The following is a 15,524-nucleotide window of genomic DNA, read 5'->3' on the forward strand; positions in this document are numbered from 1 at the left end:
ATCATCTTTAGCCATTCACTGTGTAGGAGCACTGTTGATCCCATAATATTCTGTTCAACTACAAGCTTACTAATTATAAGTGTTTGTCACTGTCAAGAGCATCACAAATATAAAACACAGCAATTTGCATGCATTTAAGTCAAAAACAACAACTACTTATGTATAAATACAAAACTATAAAACATTTTTATTGTAGCTAACTAATATACCTTATGCTCCACTTTAATAGGTATCTTTTGAAAAAAGATGAAAAACAGGAATTCATTGCTAAACATCACTTTCTGATATTTGGACCATGCTAATGGCTCTTCTACAAGAATGAAAATGTAGTGTTCTATAGCTATCCTCACTCATCTGTTATATTTCTAAAAATTATTGTGTGTGGTTAATGGACCTAAATGAAAACACTTTCCTCTTTACTTAAACTGATTCATCTTCTCATCTCATGTGTTTATTTGCCCCAGCTTAAAAATTATGCTAAGAAAAGAAAATTGCCTTATTATCATAGCAATTTGTTAAGTAGGCTGTTAGTACATGGTTATCCTGAAGGCTTATTTCACTTTACTGAATTGAAAGTGGTAGGCATAGAAGATTTTACTTACATCATGGTCATTGCTAAGCCAATTTCATGCTGTCTAAATCTTGATTAAAATGCTACAGATTTCAGCATACCACTTATGGTCCCAGCAAAGATGGAGTAGCAGTGAAGCAGAGACCAGATTTACCACCCCCCATCACCAGAATAAAAAATTAAAAGTTAATTTAAAAAACAATCAAAACATATGAAACAATGCTTTTCAAGATAGTGGACATCAGATAAAGAAGGATAGTGATCCTGAGAGACAGTAAACAAATAAGGTAAGCCTTGTGATCACCACCACTTCTTGCCTTGAGAGACTTCCTGGGCCATGGTTCAAACAGAAAGAACCCTAGCAGAACTTAGAGGATGCTTTGAATTGAGAGGACAGAGACGAGAGTCTGGGGGCAGGGAACGGGGGAACCAATGTAGCTGGAGTCTCAAGGACAAACTAACGGAAAGGAGAATGCTAGATAGAAAACTCTAGAGAACTATGAAGGGTCTCCTTGGAGCATTCAGCAGGTACCAATTATCACATACACATGAATAAACAGAGGCTGGAGAAAGAAGCATCTAACAAGATTGGAAGGAAAAGCACCTGTCACTCGCACAGGACCAAAATTACTATTTCCACCAGCCAGAATGGAACACCTCCTAATTCGTGGTGTATTATGTAGATTACTTGGAAGAATCTTTGCCTCAGGAGTGGAGAATAATTAGTACTAGATTAAATGCTACTCTGGTCCCACCTCACAAGCCTTGAAAGCAAGATCTGAAAATATCAAACTATTTCCAAGTAATTTAATCATACCTAATAACAAATCTCAAGAATATTTACATGAAAACAGCACCAAAAGAGGTAAAATTTACAATGTCTACCATTGCAAGATTATCAAGCATGCAAAAAAATGAAGGAAAATGCAGTTCATATTAAAATCAACCAATCTAAATCTACCCAGAACTGACAAAGACGTCAAAATTATCAAACAAAGACCCTGTTATGGGTTGAATTATACCCCCCCCCAAAAAAAATCTCGAAGTTCTAATACCTGTAAATGTGACTTTATTTGAAAATAGGGTCTTTGTAGATATTCAGATTAAATTGAGGTCATACTGGACTAGAGCCCACTCTAATCCAGTGACTGGTCTTTTTATATGAAAGGGAATTTAGGACACACAGACACACAGAGCATTTTGTGATACAGAGTAGAGATTGGAGCGATGCAATCCAAGAGACATCAAGGACGGCTGGCAACCATTAGAAGCTAGAAAGAGGCACGGAAGCAATTTCCCCTAGAGTCTTCAGAGAAAGCACACTCCTGCCAACACCTTGATTTTGGACTTCAGACTGTGAGTGAATTAATTTCTGTCCTTTTAAACCATCAAGTAAATGGCAGCTTGTTACAACAGCCGTAGGAAACTAACACGGACATGGAAATAGTTACTGTCTTTTAGATGTTCAAAAAGTTACATAGAGACGGAAAACATGAAAAAGACCCAAACTGAACTTCTCAATATCAAAATTTCATCTGGTATCAAACATATACTGATGGGATTAGTGGCAGATTAACTATTTCAGAGAAAAATAAAAGAACACTGAATTTGGAGACATGGCAAAAGAAATGATCCAAAATGAACAATAGAGCCAAAGAAAATTTTTTAATGAAAAAAGCATTAATGAGCTCTTTCTTAGACAACTTTAATTAGCCTAATATAAGTGTAATAATTGGAATCCCCAAAAGAGTCAAGAGAGATAAGAGAACAGAAAAAAAAATATGATAAATAATGGCTAAAAATTTCCAAATTTGATGAAAACCATAAACGCACAAATCCAAGAACCTCAAAATACTGCACAAAAAGTATGAAGAAAAGTACATCAAGGGCACATGATAATCAAATGACTCTCAATCAGTGATAACAAAAGACTTACAAAGAACCTGAGGGAGAAAAAAATGCATGTTACAAAAGATAAAAGGAAATTACGAGAGGTTTGCCCTTGGAAACAAAGCAAGTAACAAGAGAGTGGTCCAATATTTTTTTAGTCCTGAAAGGAAAAAATACTTTCAGTCTATAATTTCGTACCTAGTAATGATATCCTTTAAAAATGAAGGCAAAATTAACACTTTTTCGGACACAAAACAAGATGTAATAATTTATAACCAGCAGACCTGTACTACAAGAAATGTTAATGAAAGTGACACCAGTAGAAAATATGGATCTACACCAAGAAACGAAGACCAGAAAGAATAACTAATTGAAAAATATGTGTCTTTTCTTCCGATTTAAATTTCTTTAAAAGATAATTGGCTACCTTAATGAAGATAAGAACAATGTTTTATAGAGTTTATAACTTATGTATAGGTAAAATATATGGCGACAGAAGCATAAAGGCCAGGAGAGAAGAGATGGAAGTAATACTTTTGTAGGGTTCTTAAAACACACTTACAGTAACGTAATATCCACTGAAGGTAGACTCTGATCATTTAAAATGTATAGTAAAAACCCTGAAGCAACCACTATAATAACCAAAGACTTATAATTAAGAGTCAACGAAGATGATAAAATGGAATCATAAAAATTCCTGAATTAACTCAAAGAGGTTTAAAATAAAAGGCATCAAAAAAACAAGTGGGACAAATATAAAAGTAGTAGTAAGATTACTAACTTAAACTAATATCGATAATGCCATCAAATGTACTTGATCTATGCAATCCAAATAAAAGGCAAAGGTTGTCAGATTGAAAACATAACGTCCTGATGGCCGAAACCGTCATCTTCCAGTAATTCGCCAAAATGACCAACACAAAGCCGGGAGGAGGCTCCCACTCTGTGTTCTCCAGGCCTTTCAGAAAACGTGGAGTTGTTCCTTTGGCCTCACGCGTGAGAATCTACAAGAAAGGTGATGTCCAGACTTCCAGAGGATGGGTACTGTTTAAAAGGAAAGCCCCACCACTGTTCCCGTGGCAAAGCTGGAACTGTCTACAGTGTTACCCGCCTGCGGCTGGCATTGTAAACAAACAAGTTAAGGGCAAGGTTCTTGCCAAGAGAGTTAATGTACGTAGTAAGCACATCAAGCACTCTGAGAGCCGAGAGAGCTTCCTGAAATGTATGAAGGAAAATGATGAAAAAAAAGAGAGAGAAAGATGCCGGGCTCAACTGAGGAGCCAGCCTGCCCCGCCCAGAGCAGCTCGCGGCGAGAGCCAATGGAGAGAGACCTGCGCTGCGGGAACCCATCCTGTGCGTTCATGGCATGATGCGTGTAACAAAGTAAAAGACCTACAATTCCGTAGGAGTGTGGTGACCCCTCCCCCGCCCCCAAAGAAGTATTTAAAGGAAACTTTGTACCCTAAAAAAGAGAAAGAAAGGAAGACAGAAGGCATAACCCAACTCTAGGCTATTTATTTGCACTTTAAATATATATACACAAAGAGGTCACAATAAACACCTCTACATCTATTTTTTGAAATTGAATTTGTAGTTAAAACACTTTCAACAAGTAAACTTCAGGGTTCAGATGGCTTCACTGGTGACTTCTACCAAATAAAAAAGAAATAATATTGATTCTTATACAAACTCTTACAGAAATTTAAAGAGGAGAGAATATTCTCTAACTCGTTCTATGGTAGCAGAATTATCACAATACAAAAACCAAACAAAAACATTACAGAGAAGAAAATAACAGGCCATTATCCCTTGTGAACATCTGTGCAAAACATCTAAACAAAATTTTAGCAAATTTAATCCAAGAACACAAAAAACTTAATACGTCAGGATCAAGTGGGATTTATTCCTGGAATGCAAAAGGGGTTTAACATTCAAAAATCAATTACTATGATTCCCCATCTTAATAAACTGAAAAGAAAAATTCTGACACATCTCAATAGATGTAGAAAAATAATTTAACAAAACCTAACACCCACTCCTGATTAAAAACTCTAAGCAGATGAGAAATTGACAAAACACTTCCTCAACCTGATAAAAAGCATCTACGGAAACTGTGTAAGTAAGATCATATTTAATGATGAAAAAATTATTTCCCCCTATGTTAAGAGCAAGATGAAGATGTCTGCCTTTTCTCTTTCCATTCAAAATTGTCTGGAGGTTATAACCTGTGCAATCAGATAAGAAAAACATATGAAAATCACCCAGAATGGAAAAGAAAAAGTAAAACTGCTTGTTCTCGGACAACACAATTCATCTATGTAATTAATCTGTTGGGATCTACAAAACAGCTACTGGACCAAATAAGTGCATTTAGTGAGATTGCAGCCAAGCTATTGGATAACTGCAGCCCTAGTTGTCATTTTGTTTACAACCTCACAATAGATCATGAACCAGAGCATTTAGTTAAGCCACTCCTAAATTCCCCCACAGAAATTCCAAGATAATAAATGTTGTTTTAAGCTTCTACATTTTGGGGTTATTGATTATGCTGCAATGAGTAACTGACATAAGCATTGCAAACCTGTTTGACTGTAACCACAAAACCAGCTCAAAATGGTTCTATTCTGTTTGATGAGGTACTAAGTTTGTTTTTCAGAGATAGCAGACCGAAGCCACAAGTCACATAGCCAAAGCATGCCCAGAGGAGAGAATTTTGGCCTCCAGCAGCACCTGGAACCAAAGCATCATTCCCTCCCCTACACACACACACACACACACACACAGACAAGGACAGGGGCATAACTGGAACTCGAACACCAGAACCGTCTCAGAAGCCAAGAGTTCATTGTCCAAGAGAGATCCAGTGCTGACACCCCTTTACCATAAAAGGCCAAGTTCCAAGATCCTCCCATTAAAATTGTCCCACCAGCACTTCACCCTACCTGTCGCCCCCCAGCCCTTAAAAACTTTTGGCCTGGTCCAGCAAGCAAGATAGATTTGAGGCAACACAGTTGGTACTTTCTCTATCTCAATCAATAAACCTTTCCTTATTCCAAACCCTGACAGTTGGAGTTTTCACCTTTCAAAGCATTGGGCACACAGACTTTGGTCGGGTAACACACTCATTTAAAATTTATTCTTTACCAACTCTGAGCTAAGCATTGTTCTTGGTGTCAGCAATACAGTGCCAAAAAAAAAAAAAAAATCACAGGGTTTCTGTTTTCATGAAGTTTATATCCTGATAGGGATGAGAGAGCAGCAAGAGACAGGCAATAAATGAGTAAATTAATCAGTAATAATAATCAACGATAAATGCTTTGGAGACAGTTAAACAAGGTATTATGATGGGGGATCATTACTTTAGACAGGAATTTCAGAGAAATCCTTCCTGAAAAAGTCATGTTTAAACTAAGACTTGAATAATGCAAAGATCTGGGGACAAAGTGTTCCAGGCACAGAGTTCAGTCATTGCAAGTAGCTCAGAGGTGACCATAAACTAGTTTTGTTTCGGGTCTAGCAAAGTGGCTGAATGTAGAGAACAGGGGAGCATATTGTGAAATAAGATTGTACAGAATGGTAAGAGCAGGATCTTGATGAACAGGGATTAGCAAACTTTGGCTTCTAGAATTTATATGTAATTTTCTTTTTAAAATTATTTCCTTTTTTTTATTGCGGAATAGTATTCCTGGGTGTATGCACGTGCCATTGTTTGTTTATCCATTGCCTCGCTGAGGTACATTTGGATTGCTTCCAATTTGGATTAAGAATAAAGCCACTGTAAGCATTACAACATACATATTTTAAGTGTACAGCTCAATAAATTTTAATAAAAGAAAACATTCACTTATCTCCAGTCGAATTAACATATAGAACATTTCCATAATCCCTGTGAGTTCTCTCCTGTATTTTATTTCATCTTCTCTAAACATTAATCTGATTTCTATCACCATAGCTTTTCCCTTCTGTTCCAGAAATTCATATAAATGGAAACATACAGTATATGAGGAGATGATAGTCTTTTTATTCCAAGAAGAATTAGTAAGCAATTGAAGGCCTTTAAGAGGGAAATTGGCACAATATGATTTATATTTTAAATTATTATTTTTTGGCTACTGTGTGAAGAATGATGAGTAGGTGATCGTGTGCCACTTAAGTATTCTTTCTCTCCCCTTCTTCTCGGAGTGGGGGGAAAGGGGAGATATATGGCTCAATAAAATTCCTGGGCGGAGCAGAATTTACCCTCCATCTTCGAATTCATATCGCAAAGCTAAATTCAGCGTTTCCTCCAGGCGCCAGAACAGTTTCTGCGGTTCCCGATTCTGCCCAGCAGATGGCCCCAGAGTCTAGGTCCCCACCAGCCTCGCCGCCGGGAGGGGGCTGACTCCTCGCGGAGATTTCTGTGCGAGTGTGGTCGCTGGCGCCCAGCGGTCCGGGTTTGGGCTGAAGTCCGGGAGCAGCAAGGATCCGCCAGGGGTGTCGTGCCCCGGCCTCTGCCGCACCTGGGGCTGGCGTCAGCGGAGACGTCTTAGGCCAGGAGGAGCTGAAGTTCTGCAGATCCCCGTCCGCCCTGGACAGTCCATTCCGCGGGGACTTTCTCGGGATAGAGAGTGCGTGCGGGGTGTCCCGGCAGACAGCGTTTGTAGGCTACCCACGGAGACAGGTGGCCCGTGGGGTTTAGAGACAGGAAAGGAGGGAGCGCCAAAACTGGGCTTTGGAGGGGACTAATGGGAGAAGGGAACGCGTGGGGCTGGTTGGAAAGCGGAGGGGCCCGCCGGGACCGGTGTTAGGTGTCCGGGAACAGAAGGAGCGGGCTGCGCAGCTCCGGGCAAGGGAAGTAAAGCCAATAGGCTTCTTTGGGCTTAAAGTTACCTAGGGAAACGGAACACTTAAGAGCCTCTTCTGTCCCCTCTCCAGCCTCCTCTTTGGTGCTGAGGTCGCAACCCCAACGAGTCCTCTCTTCTCCCACCTCACCCTCTCTCCTCCAGCCCGCGGAACCCCAGGCGCAGAGGGCTGAGACGGTAGTGGAGGATGAGATAGCCTTGGCGACCCGTGGAAAATGAGGCCGACGCCCTTGCTGCAGCTGGTGCTGCTCCTCGCCCTGCCAAGGAGCCTGGGGGGTAAAGGGTGCCCTTCTCCGCCCTGCGAGTGCCACCAGGAGGACGACTTCAGAGTCACCTGCAAGGATATCCAGCGCATCCCCAGCCTGCCGTCCAGCACGCAGACTCTGTGAGTAGCTGGGAGAGGAGAGGCAGGGCCCAGAGGCCAAGGGCAGCTGGAAGGGTGGATGGAAGTGCACAAAAAACTTGAAAATAGGCTAGAGAGGCGTGTGCGTGTGTGTGTGTGTGTGTCTCTGTCTGTCTGTCAGTCTGTCTGTAGTGAATAAAAAGTCATTCGCCCCAGCTTGGGATTGCTGACACCGCAGTGATTAGTAACGCAGAAAAGGGTAACAAAACCTTGGTACGAGATGAAAGTGAGAGTTGTTCTTTCTCAAGAGCTGCTATCCTGTACTTTGCCTGCTCCTCTCTCTGGCTGCCTCTTATTAATCTCAGATGTTAATAAGACTAATAGCAACTCAAGAACTGAAATTTTTTCTTATTTTGGGTAATATAAAATTGCAAATATACATATATATTTCTTCTTTTAGTCTTTCTAGATGGGAAATTATCTTGGCTGGTCTGTTGATTCTTCAAATAGTTGATAAAAATTTAATCAGAGGCTCTTTTTAGAATATACCCTTTATACTTTCTATAAAGGTAACTTTGTATGAAGTATTTGAGTTACTTTCTCGAATGTGAACTGCCCACTGACATAGTAATTCCAGAAATCTCTTTTGGGATAGGCCTGGTAGATGTATAAAGAGATGAGATTTCAGAAAGTGCATTTTTATCTGCATGTTAAATGTTGCCAAATTAGAAAGTTGATGTTAAATAAGTTTTATATATGTTCCTTAACAGACATTTAAATCAATGATCATTGGAAGGATAATTGTAGAGAAGACCAAGGGAAAAAAAGGCTTTCTTGAGTGCTTAAAATTGAACAGAAAGAAAAATAGTAAAATGACCTAGGCTGGTTAAACTCAGTTAAGGTAAGAAAGTGCAGGTTATTGAAGAGAATGTAAATAAATAAAAAGTAACGGTAAAGTTGTACTTTGAGATTTTTCTCAAGAATTTAGCTCATAGGGACATTCGACAGTAGGCGATGAACATTGCGGTACAGCATGTATTTCTGTGCTCTGAGATGCCTCAGTTCCTTATCTCACCTGGATTAATTTGTACAATAACCTCCAAATACTGCTTTATTCTCCATGTCACCACCACAGAATAAAAGATGTTCTTTATTCTTGATTAAACCCCAACATTCACTCTTCGTGGCCTCCACGATAAAAGTCTTTTGTATAACCTACCGGATCCTCTAAGACCAAGCCCAGTCTTTCTCTCAGACCTCATGGATCCTAATTTGCTGACTTTCCATTCCTACTGAACAGAATTTCTGGCATTTTACCCAAAGTTCTTTGCTCTCACAAACTGCCTTTGCCTTCCCTCCCATATTTCATCTCCTCTGCCTACAGCAACTTTTCTCCTTTCTTCATCTGGCTAATGCCTATTCTAAGATCCATACCAGGGGTCAGTTTCTTCAGGAAGCTTCTCCTGATTCATGCTCCCGAGGTTGGGTGAGCTACCTCTCCTCAGCATTCTGTGCACAAACCTATCCTGGCCCTTACACACTTCATGTTCTTCTGTAACTCGTTATTTCTTTGCATGCCCACCCAATAGGACATGAGCTCCTCTGACACAGAGACCCTGTCACTCAACCTTAGAACTCCTTTGGTGTTCAACACACACAAAAAAAGCTTACGTGAATGAATGAATGAATGAATGAATGAGTGAATGAATGAAAGAATGTGCTGGTCTCAGATTGTTCGCTGTGTGTTGGAGAGAAAGAAGGCCAGAGACATCACTTCTTCAGAGGCTTCTTTAAACGTGGCAGAATTTTAAGTCTTTGAAGAGAAATGTGCCTACGACAGCGGAAGGGAACTTGGAGTCATCCTGTTTATAATTCCACCAAATGATGAGGAAGAGGGGTTGTGTCAGGGAAAGAGCGAAGGAGCCGGACTCAGGAAGCCTGAGTTCTCTTCTTTCCTCTCACTGCTGTGCAGTTAGGTGAGATCATTGATTCCGGGAGGACCGGAGTTTTCTTCTGGGTTAGATTAGGTGCCTTCTGATGTCTGTGATGCTAATGAGACTGGCCTGAGCAGATCCACTGAGTCACAAAGACTAAGAACTGGATAAAGACAAGGACAATCTGACCTTGAAAACAATGGCGGAGGGAGCTATTCTGAAGAACGAAGTTATTCTGAGATAGGGAAGAAAAAATGGAAAAGTATGGGTAAAATGGTCGGCTAATTTACACAATGACCACAGCCCTCTACAACAGTAGCAAAATGAATTTCAAAACTTGGGGTGGCGGAGTATTAGAACTCTTGTTAAAGGAAACTTGATGAGAGAAGTCAAATATGGAAAGCTGACAATTATATTGGGCTATTCTCAGCACTTTGCATGAACTCAACCCACTGAATCCTCAGAAAACCTAGTTGAGTAGACAGACGATTTTATTGTTTTCATTTTGTAAACAAGGAAACTGAGGCAGACGAAAATGAGCAGTTTGCCTAAAGGCACACAGCGGGTAAGTGGTGGTGCCAGGATTTGACATGCCACAGAGCTGTATCCTTAAACCACTGCTCTTAGATGAAAGTGGGTCTCACCCGGTCAGCTTTTCCCCGGTTTCATCTTGAGGCTTTAGAGTAAGAACTTTAAAAACTATTGGTGTCCAGTAAGCCACAGACAACCCTGGGCCCTGTTGGCCTGAGAAATATGCAAGGACTTGGGAAATAAGAGTCTGTGGGGTTGGGGGGTGGGGAGAAGGGCAGAAAGAAGGAGGGAAGGAGGAAAGGGAAGACCACCTGTTATAGAAGGTGTTCCCTGTTGGAACAAACCAGATCTTTGTCATTAAGATCTTGGTCTGGGTGGTCACTGCTTTTCTGAAGCTAGATGCTATGTAACCACTGCCTCGCTGGTTCATAAATTATTATGGAGCTGAGAGCAATTTTTCCTAAGCCTATCCATACATTATGGTGCTGAAAGGTAAATAGATCACCTCTTTTTGCACTAGCCATACTCCTGCCAGGTGGTCTGGTGGATGGGTGGGAGAGGGTTATACTGTTGTGGCTGTCACAGAATCTTTGTCTCCACTTACCCCCTTCAGTGGAGCATAATAGCCCACTGAGGCTCTAACTAGGTGGTAGGTGAGGGAGAGCTGGTATCCTGACCCACCCTCTTCCCCCTCCGCCATGGCATAGTCTACAATCTGATATACAGGTAGTTTGAAAAAAAAAAATTGCTCCTCTCAGTTGAGATTTGCTGACTTAAGGCAACTTAAATGAAGCAAGCAGAATAAAATTAAAAATTTTAATTATAGATCCTATTACCTCAAAACCAAGGATAGTGAGGTTGACCCATCACTCTTATCCAGAGCATGCCTTTGCCACCTCTCTGCACGATTAGACCATCTCTTCTCTGAATGGGGAGATGGATAGGCTTTGGCAGCCATTCTGGATCTGTGCAGACTCCTGGAGAAGGCGCTGCCTCACCTTGCCTTGGCCTTTCCACCTACCTGCTTTTAGTTTCATGATGGGAACAACCTATATCACCACCTCTACCTCCTCCATCCCTTGCCATCTATGGTCTAGGGCTTCAGTGAAGTAACTAATGGTTTGTCCATCACACACTTGCGTGCCTTCAGAAATGTTTCCTAAGGAGTTATTGCGGCTGTTGTTTTTAGGTTCTGATTTTTGCTTAGGTTTTTAGTCATTTGCATTCTGCATCTGTGGCTCTAATCGATGGACTATCCTAGTGTTTTCTTAGATGAAGACAATCGCTCACCATCTTCCAGATTTTTGCCTGATCTGCGTTCTACCTGTGCTAGCATTTGTTCAGTATCTTTAAGTTAGCTAACTTCTTTAACTGAAAGAAATTTACTTGAAAGTTGTATCACAACTATAAATGGAAAATTAGCACAACTTGCTATAAAAAGCGGGTAACTGGAAAATGAAATACGATGAAAATACAAATGTAGTTATATTCTAGCTCACGACTATTGTCTGTGAATGCTCTGAGCCTAAGGCTGCCTTCTCCATTAAAAAAGAAAGAGTAATAAGTGTTCAAGAAATATTAGAAATCTATACCAATCTGACACGGTGTCCTCGGTGATATCAGAAGGGTTGAAAAATAATGGGAGAGGGAATCATTTTCTCACTATGTGTTTCAACGTTATTTAAGGCCATGCGGGCATTCCGCCTAAAACAATCTCGTGTGTCTCCAAATCATACCTGATACACATTCCACAATCATTTTAGTCACAGTCAGTGGTCATAACCTGAATAACATTTGGTTTTCAACCTAGAGAGAAGCCTTCTGCTTTCGCATCCACACGCTCCCCCATCGCAGCCCATACCTTGTCTTATAGAGGTGGCTTCACGTCATGCTTCCAGGCTCTGCGACTTCTTCTGTTTTATTCTCTCCTCTCCTCTCCTCTCTCTGTGTCAGTCAAGGTTTTTGATGGTAGTAGAAAACCCACTCTGTCTAGTTTAAAAAGGAAAGAAATACTTCAAAAGAAAAACATGTAATTTACAGACTCATTGTAACTAAGCTTTGAGAAGAAGCCAGAGCCCAGGCCAGGCAGGAAGTTGGAGCCTTAGCCAACCATCTGGTTGGAACAACTTCACGGACAACACCTCAGCCACAGCCACTGGACACCTGTGGTGCTGGGCTCCTGGTTCCAATTCTGCTGAACTGTCTATGTGCTGCCATCAGTAATTTCTCTACTGTCCCTGCTTCTTTGAATCACCAGCCAGAGAGTAATATCCTATACGGGAGCATCTGATTATCTGGCATAGATTTCCTGCTGTGTCCTAGCTACTAGGAGCAGCGAGAAGAAGGAGATCCCCCTCTCCCATTTCTGGTGTCTGTAATGAAAGATGCAGAACTGGGTCCTTCTAACATTACACACAGTGGAGAATTTCCCCCAAAGAGGGGCCATGTACCCTCAACATTACTTACCACTTTCTTCATTCTGCAAATATTAATTAAGCACTGGCTGTATTCCAGGCACTATGCTAAGCTCTGGATTTGGTGAGGGACGGCACCAACATGTCCCTGCCCTCAGGGATCTTACTTACAGTCTAGTGTGGAGGCTGAATATTAATCAAATAATCACATAAACATATCATTATAATTGTGTGTTGAGACTATATTTGGTGGGGATGGGGAGACTGACTTAAACTGGGGTTCAGGGAAGGCTTGAGCTACATCCTGAACAAGTAGGAGCTGGGTATAAGGAGCTGCAGGGGTTCGGGGGTAGGGAGGTGGAGTTGGAGGAAGGCGTGGGGAAGGGATGTTCCAGGAAATGGAACTGTTCATTTGAAGAGCTTTGAAGAATTCCAAGAATAATGAAGGAGTGTGATTTATTCACTTGCGACAAAGATATTGATGAGCAACACAGTATGTTATAACTTTCTTCATAACACACATACAGGTCATGGTGAATTCTGATGTCTGTGGAGGCAGATTTTGTGCACAAAAAGGACTTATTGGGGATAACTGAGTTTTAAAATATTTGATTCATTCAAGTCATAAATATACAACCTAGTTCTTTTTGAGTTTTCCATATATTTATTATTTTATTTGTTAATCTAATTGCAACAGCTACTTTAAGATTTTATAACTTAATAATATGTTTTTAAAATTTAGCATAATAAATAGTTTGAATACAAATTTAATATATTTTCTTTTAAAGCACTTGAATATTTGACAAAACTTTCTGAATGCTTAGAAAATTCTAGGAAATCTGTTTAATTAAACTTTATATGTACCGAGAATCCTAAATTTTTAGACACCCCAGTGCTATTTACAGGGGCAGAAGAGTAGAATGATTAAGAACACTCACTCTGGGGTGAGATCATCAGGACTAGATGGGGACACTGGTCAACCCACTGCAGTGAGGAAACTGGTAAGATGTAGCAATCAGTTCACGGGAGAATCCACAAATCGACATACTTAAAGATCAGGAATATTGAAGTAAACATGCTAATGGAGACAAAACTGACTTCTTTCATGGGGCGGGGTGTCAGTCAGTTGAAGCTCTAACAGGACAGAATAGCATGTTGATAGACAAAAATGATTTTGCAGTGGTTTCAGTTATATACAATCTACAGAGTCGTAAATAGCTCTCATAGAATCAGACTCCGAATCTTGGAAGAATTAGGCAATGCACAAATTTCCGCTAAAGCATGATTTCTTGTTCCCTTCAATACATATAAAATGCTTAGAATGGTTAGCACTCTCCAAGTAAATTTAGTACAAAATAATTTTCTTTCCAACTTAAATCACAAGTCGAAATAAATTACTCAATTATACATTTTAAATTGGAATTACATGGCCAATCTATTAGATAGTTCAATAGGCCAGTGTAAATAATACAAATACTAAAACTACCAAATATATATTAATTATTCTTAAACTCAGCACAAAAATATTAATACTGTGGGTCTGATTTAGAGTCTCATTTCTGTTCTTAATTCTAATTTTTTCCCAAGCTAGAAGACATTTTTAATCATTAAGTAAGCTAGTCTTCCCCCCATTAAACTCTGGTTCTTTATGAAACCATCCACTGGCTTCCCAGGCTCCTAATAGTTAGGGCTGCCCTATTTAAGTGGAACCTCCTTTTACACCTGTCGTCCAGGTCTAATTAATAGCATTCCTTTTACTCTCACAGTTGTGTCCCAATCTGAAGGATAGATTACTAATAGATCTTACTAATAGACCATAAAGACCAGTGGCCTGTGGGGTATGCTGGGACAGTCTGAGCCTTGTTTATTGTCGCTATAACTAGGAGTCAATAACTTAAAAAGGGGTTGGTCTCTCAGGACCACCTCAAAATCTGCAATCCCCACGGAGGTGGTAGAGAACATCCTTCACTGCTTCGGTTGAATTTTGCATTTCTTTGGCTCTCTTAAGATACTTGGTGTCTTCCCTCCTAGCTTACTGCAGGAGCATCCTAACAGTCTCCTACCTCCACCCTTGCTTGCCCATCACAGTCTGTTCTTCACACAGCAGCCAAAGAGATCTTTTTAAATGTAGGCCAGGCCATGCCCCTCCTCTTCTCAGAACCTTCAAGAAGCTTCCGAGTTATCTCAAGATAAAAACTCAAAGTCCTTCTAGTGGCCCCAAAGGCCCTACATGATTTGGACCTTCTTTATTTTTCCAATTCTACTTATTACTTTCACTCATAATTCAGCTTTTATTCCACTGGCCTCCTTGCTGTCCCTCACACTTGTCAGGCTTTACACATTCCCTATGTCTCGAACATTATTTTCCCAGAAATTCCCGTAGTTAATCCTCTCACTTCCTTCACGTTGTCGTTCAAATGTTACCTTCTCAATCCGGCTTTCCTAAATTTTAAAATTTAACATTCCTGTTTGTTTGTTTGTTTTTTAACATACTACGTAATTTGCTTGTTTTTGTGTTTCTTATTTCTGTCTTTCTCCATTAGAATATAATCTCCATGAGGGCAAGGTTGTTTTTGTTGTCATCTGTTTTACTCAGTTATGCATACGTGTACCCAGAAACAGCCTGGCATATAATCAGTAGTCAAAAAATATTTGTTTAATAAATGAATGTATGAATGAATGTCTCCAGAGGCACTTTAATGACATTCTTTCGGGTTCCTCATATCCTTTTGTAATTCTTTTTTAAAGTCCTTAAGTTTTATTGCTCTGTTAAGATAGATGAAATTCTACCTTTGTTTTATATTTTTCTTGGTTATCTGAGATACTGGTTTTTTAGATTCTGAAATGACATCTGATGGGATTCCACATCTGTCTCCACCTGTTTGACCCTATGTTCACATTGCTAAAACCATGTTAAAGACGCTCCTTTGAACAGCCACCTCCAAGAAATTAACTCCATCAGAGATTCCTAAACTTTCCAAATGTAGCACTCCTAAGCAA

The 15,524-nt window shown here is 40.2% G+C and overlaps 1 protein-coding gene and 1 long non-coding RNA gene across 9 annotated transcripts in view; one reads left to right on the forward strand and one right to left on the reverse strand.

Moving 5' to 3' along the window:
• The first annotated feature begins 6,850 nt into the window (after positions 1 to 6,850).
• The window catches only part of TSHR (thyroid stimulating hormone receptor), a 102,012-nt gene continuing 93,338 nt past the window's right edge, over positions 6,851 to 15,524 (forward strand). For 5 of the 8 annotated variants that reach the window (XM_039883953.1, XM_039883958.1, XM_039883957.1 and 2 more), the window contains exons 1-2: positions 6,851 to 7,068; positions 7,447 to 7,687. In XM_039883953.1, coding sequence (XP_039739887.1) covers positions 7,518 to 7,687 — 170 coding nt within the window. In that variant the 5' untranslated portion in view covers positions 6,851 to 7,068; positions 7,447 to 7,517. Of the gene's footprint in view, positions 7,069 to 7,375; positions 7,688 to 15,524 lie in introns of all 8 variants that reach the window. The other 3 variants (XM_039883954.1, XM_039883956.1, XM_039883955.1) reach the window with 3 other exon arrangements.
• The window catches only part of LOC120619572 (uncharacterized), a 108,784-nt gene continuing 101,382 nt past the window's right edge, over positions 8,123 to 15,524 (reverse strand). The window contains exons 3-4 of the long non-coding RNA XR_005657557.1: positions 11,972 to 12,099; positions 8,123 to 9,814 (exon numbers count right to left, since the gene is read on the reverse strand). This is a non-coding gene — a long non-coding RNA (uncharacterized LOC120619572). The remainder of the gene's footprint in view (positions 9,815 to 11,971; positions 12,100 to 15,524) is intronic.

This window comes from Pteropus medius, unplaced genomic scaffold (genome assembly GCF_902729225.1).
Source record: "Pteropus medius unplaced genomic scaffold, Ma_sr-lr_union100, whole genome shotgun sequence".
Classification (NCBI taxonomy): domain Eukaryota; kingdom Metazoa; phylum Chordata; class Mammalia; order Chiroptera; family Pteropodidae; genus Pteropus; species Pteropus medius.